This window comes from Pinus tabuliformis, chromosome 9, assembly GCF_031772625.1.
Source record: "Pinus tabuliformis cultivar Carrire ecotype Pingquan chromosome 9, CPIR1, whole genome shotgun sequence".
Lineage (NCBI taxonomy): Eukaryota > Viridiplantae > Streptophyta > Pinopsida > Pinales > Pinaceae > Pinus > Pinus tabuliformis.
In genome coordinates, this window is record NC_142307.1 from 1,868,681,274 (window position 1) to 1,868,687,027 (window position 5,754).

At 32.4% G+C, this 5,754-nt stretch overlaps 1 protein-coding gene across 1 annotated transcript; it reads right to left on the reverse strand.

Annotated features, from left to right (window-relative positions):
* Positions 1 to 1,182: 1,182 nt before the first annotated feature.
* LOC149156343 (LOB domain-containing protein 23-like) lies at positions 1,183 to 2,669 on the reverse strand. Its single transcript, XM_089445959.1, has 3 exons — positions 2,539 to 2,669; positions 2,252 to 2,434; positions 1,183 to 1,623 (listed from the first exon to the last, which is right to left on the reverse strand). Exons 1-3 carry the CDS (start codon positions 2,575 to 2,577, stop codon positions 1,285 to 1,287), a joined length of 561 nt encoding a protein of 186 aa, XP_089302085.1. The 5' UTR covers positions 2,578 to 2,669; the 3' UTR covers positions 1,183 to 1,284.
* Between the last annotated feature and the right edge of the window lie 3,085 nt (positions 2,670 to 5,754).

Consider the following 5,754-nt stretch of genomic DNA (forward strand, 5'->3'; position numbering starts at 1 on the left):
TTATCTCCGCTTTTACATTAGTGATTAAATATTCAACCATAGGAATGTTAATATGGGTTTTGTGATAAACTAAACATAATTGTCCATGTAGTTCCGTATATGTATGTGGCTGCCTAACATTCCATCACACATATGTGTTCCCAATTGATGCCAATCTACAACAGGTGCTCGTTGTTAATGGACAGAGTGGACTAGATACATGTCACTATAAATTAACCTTATTAATAAGGACAAGTTTAATCAGTGATGCAATTGTTAATATAATTTATAATTTATAATTATCTGAATTATACTTTTAGTAAAGTTTTATGAAAACCTGGTTATATAAATTATACAATTTTAAAAATAAATAATTTATAATTTCACTCATTTTTTTATTTTTAATTAAAATGAAGGGAAATACACTATGATTTTAATGAATTAACAATAACGAAATTCAATATTTTAGTAAACAATGTAAAACTGCTTACTGGATTACTAAAGTTACATTTTAAATTTATATGTGAATTAACCTAACAAAATTTAATATTTTTTTTTGTTATTTATGTGTGAATTAATATAACACAATTTAATATTTTTTTACTAACAATTTATTAAGGTAATTGGATTATATTTTTAAATATATAAATGAATTTGAGCATAATTTTGATCTGATATTTTGAGATATTTTTAAATTTTAAATGACGAAAGCAAGTCAAATAGTTGATATTCTGAAATTTGTAATCTAAATAATGATAACATCACTTAAACACTATATTAAAAATCTCTTAAAATTATTTTGGAATTTATAATAAAAATAATCACTAGAGGAAATTAAATTATTAAAATTATATAATTGAATTTCATTTCTTTTAAACATTTTTAACTTATCATAATTTAGTTGTCAAACCAGCAGTGAGGACAACTATTTCTGATTGCAAACAGCTAATTCAAGCTGACTCATCACCATTAATCAAGGAAAACAAGGTATGTGGAATAACCTATTGGTGGAGGGATCCACCTATTGGTGAAAGGAGCAGGCTTTCCCTCCTTTATTTTATATATATACCATTTTAATAAATTAATATTCATAATTTAAACAGTTTTCCAAAATTTGTAACCAAAATTGAAAATGAAAATATCCCGTGATTAATAAATTAACACAACACAACTCCATAGTTTGAACAGACATGTAAGTTTAAACCTTGATTTAGAAAAGTAACATTTTAAAACAAGAGGAGACAAGAAATTCTCCGATACAGAAACTCAAATCGCAGTACAGTGTTGAATGGTTCTTGCTTATGTTCAAAGTTGATCCCACAGCTGAAGTGGATCTAAGTCGTCCACACCAATTGAGCATGGGTTCGTTCCACAGTACTCTTCTGTCTCTTGCGGTGACGTACTGTAAAAATTGGGATCGGAACCTTCAGGACATCCAGTAATGAGGGTTAAGAGGACAATATATTTCCGATGAAGGTCAGCGAACGCTTCTTGTGTGGAAGCCAATTGCGATTCCAGTTCGGCTACTCTTCTGCGCAGATCATTGATTACACCTAAACACCCATTGACGGGATCTCGAAGTCTTTCGTTCGCTTCATACACCATACTGCCTACTGCTTCACCCCTCAGCTCGAGCGGGAGATCCTGTAACACGGGAAAGGATTTTCAAACCCTAAAACCTAATTTTTAAATAATCTATAAGATGAACAATCAGTACTATCATATATATTTGATCGATGCTTCTGATCTTCTGATTAATTCGGTAATTGGTTAGTTCGGTCCTAAAGAGGAAGAGCACAGAAGATTTTGCCAGAAAAAGAATGACTTTTCTGCCCAATTTTAAAGTGGAAGAGCGCAGAATGACTTTTCTGCACAATTTTGAAGAAATCTCGTGGAAATTTTTAGAAATCTTAATATTATTAAGTTTCAAAATTTTGAATGCTACGGAAATTTTTGAAAGCGCAGAATCTATTTCCACGGTTTAAAAAAAAAATCAAACACTTTCCACTGCAGACTTTTTTGAAAATTGCATAAATCAGTTGAACCTTTGATGAAAGTAAAGATCATATTTAAATCTTTAAAATTCAAACACTTTCCATTTCAGATTGTTTTCAAAATTGCATAAATCAGCTGAACCTTTGATGAAAGTAAAGTTCTTCTTTAAAATTCAAACACTTTCCATTTCAGATTTTTTTGAAAATTGCATAATCAGCGGAATCTTTGATGAAAATAAAGATCTAAATAGGAAGAGTGCACATTAAGTAAATTGAACCTGCAGTAATTTGATGACATGGCCATTTCCGAAGACTCTGTGAACCAGCATGAACTTCTTGGCCTCGTCCTGCGGGAAATATGGGGCAAGAACGCATTTCTCGGTACATTTCTTTCTCTGGGTTCTGCAGGCGGCACACGAAGATGAGGGCACCGGTTCCTGCTTGCAAGCGGTATCGATTATCTGAAAAACAATTGCAGAAAAGTAAATCAGTTGTGTTAGAAGCTTCCATATCATCGATTTCCGTGAGAAATATATTGGGAATGGCTGTTCTTCGTATTGCTTACCATTTCGCTGCCGTGTCCAGTGAAACCGTTTTCCGACATAGTGGAATGCAGAGAAAATGGAAAAAAATATTTGCATGTCTTGAAACAAACTCCCAGGTACCTCGTAATTAATAGGGAAATGAGGGAAACGAAATTTGTCTCTGGCCAGAGATAACGGAATAAATTTGGGGTTTTTACGAAAATTTAGTAAAAATTGTTTAAGGGAATTTCAGGGTGACTTTGCTGATTACGTGGAAGAAAAGGAGGAAAAAAATGTTTTCACCAGATAATTTTGTTGCTGACTTTCACGATATCCGAGGAAGAAAATACTTAAATTTAGGGTCACACAATTAGAAATCAAAGAAAGTGGTATAAGGGGCTAATCACCTGCCTTCACATTTTGTTCATTTAACTTATTTGTTTATAGAAGTAATTTAATATTTAAATACCAATTTCATTTTTAATTTCGATTTTTCTTAATGAAGGGTACAATTATTCATGAATTTTGAGCACGGGATTTTTAAAATCAAAGTTTTTTAACAATACATTCAATCAAAATAATCAGAGTACTTTGTAATACATTTAATTAATGTTTACTTAAAACTTAATAATTTTTAAATTGGAATTCATTTTGATGGAAAAATATAGATTAAAATTTAGATAATTAGAAATAAAAATAAATAAGAGTCAATACCTTTTATGTTCAAATCATTTCTTTTGAAAATTCTATATTTTATTGGTATTTAAAAATAATAATTAAAAGCCATAAAATTAGAAAGAAAAAGAGTGGAATAAGGTGCAATCACCTCGCTTAATATGTGTATATAACTTTTAATTTTTAAGTTAGGATTTTTAATTAGAGTTAGAGTTTATTTTTATGAGGGAATTTGTTTTTAAATCTTTTAAAATTGTTTTAAAAAAATTAATATGTTTTAAAATGATGTTTAAAAAATTTATTAATTTATTTTTATATATTTTTAGAATTATTTCAAAATAACTTAATATATTTGAGAATGATTTGAGAATGATGAACTATATTTGTTGGTTTCAAATGCATTTTGCATGTCTAAATTTAACAATGTGATTTATTTCGAAAATGTTTTCAAATAATAAAAAAATTACATATTTTTTATAAAAATAAAATTAGTTTTTCTAAAAAAATTAAATAGTAAAAAAAAATAATTCATACAACTTTATTTTATATAAAAAATATTATAATTAATATTTTATTAAATTGGATGATAAATTTAAATAATTAATCAATTTTATTTTATATATAAAAAAATTATTATTATAATTAATATTTTATTATATTTGATGATAAATTTCTAAACAAAATAAAAGATAAAAAATAAAAATTTATTAATCAAATAAAATTTCATTTTAATTCTCTTTTAAATAAAAATATCAAAGTTACACGTCACATTTGCAATATATCGCCCCGATGGAGGGAATACCTGTGACTTCACATCAAGGAGTGTCTTAACAAAACACCTACTCATCATCTATCCAAGACCCCATGGATATTATTAAATTAACTTTAATCCAATTTTCCCTTGATGGGGTCTTATGGTAGATGGCACAAAGGCTCAAGTGTCATGCCTACCACCCTCAAGCTTTTAATCTTCCATTTAATGACATTGGTACACGACGAGTGCTTCACACATATGAACATGCAAATATACTAATGGTTGGGGTATTTTGAAATGGCATGGAGAGCTAGTGAGTTCGTTTGTGAAGAGAGAGCTAGAGCTGAGGGTAAGATCTCAACCTCTTGGAGCTTCTTTTCTGAGAAGGTGAGGTGGAAAGCAAACCTAGTATGGAATGTCCTGGTGTTTTACAAAGGGTGGAGAGGAATTTTGAAGTTTATCCCCCTCTAGTGTGTAGAGGTAATAGTCGCTTTTGCTTTTGTGTCACGTTGGACGATGGAGTTTGAACCTTCTCAATTGGGGTTGGAGGACTCGACCTATAAGTCAATTTTGTCTACTCTAGCCCTTTTTCTAGTCTTGGTATATGTTTCATTGGGTCTAAAAGTGTGTGTTTACCTCTTCAAGTCATGTATTTCTCTCGAGTTATCTAGGGATATCCGGTGTCTTGGTACATGTCATCTTGACAACGTTGATGGTGGCTTCAGTTGGCTTATATGGCAAAGATTGGCTTGGGTAATTTTATTTTCTTTTTGGGTCTGGGTTTGTGAGAGTGGGTCGAAGCCGAGTATCTACTCATTGGGTGGCTATAGTTTTGAAATCTTCGGGAGGTGTTTGCTTTATCCAATGGTGGAGGGAGTCAAGTCTATAGATGAGTTTGAGTCACCGTTTTTCTCTTTGGTGGATTGTCATCAAAGTTTCATCCCTTCGTATGGTGTTATTGCGACTAGATTGTGTGTTGGTGTCCGAACATGCTAAAGGGGGGTTTGGGTCAGTTTATGTGTCCTTTTGTAGGTAGGGGTAAACCCCACAAGCAACTAGAATTACCTCTTCACAAATCAGAGATGTCACCAAGACAAAGAAAAAGAAGTAGAGAAGGTGGTGACCATAGAACTCGGTCAAGACAGAGGGGGTTGAGGCTCTTCACTCATGACTCTGTGGTGACATACTTCAACACAATTCTGTTGGAAATGTGCCAGGAGACAATGATTTAGAGATAAAAGCTGGGGAGGAGAGATCATCTATGTCTGTCTTTGAATTGTTGGAAGACCTGAGATGGTGGGTGTCAAACCTTGAGCATACTAGGGGTAGAAATAAGAAATTAATACTTGAACTCAGTTGCACTTCATTTGAAAATGAAGACACTGTTAGTTTTGGTACTGAGAGACAAACATGTGGAGAAGTACAACATCTTTTCATCCCTGGAGGATGTTAAAAGGATGTTGAGAGACTTGCAATTTTATGTGGATAGAATAGATGCTCACCTTATGCATGTGAAGAGCCACATTTTTGTGAGTTAGATGGAGGAGATGCTAGAGACCCTCCTGGCTCAAGTGCTCGAGTTCTGGAAAATATGTCCTCTTCAAATAATGAGCAGTGAAGAAAGGTGGTGGGTGGTGGGAAATGAGCAATGCAGAAAGGTGGTGGGTGGTGGGAAATTAGCAGTGAGGAAAGGTGGTAGGTGGTGCGATATGAGCAGTGCAGAAAGGTGGTAGGATATGAGCAGTGGTTTTTGGCTCCCTTCCGAAGCAATTGTTTTTTGGTTCTAGTAGGCCCTTCAATGATTTTTCGTTCTTGGGATTACAACAAC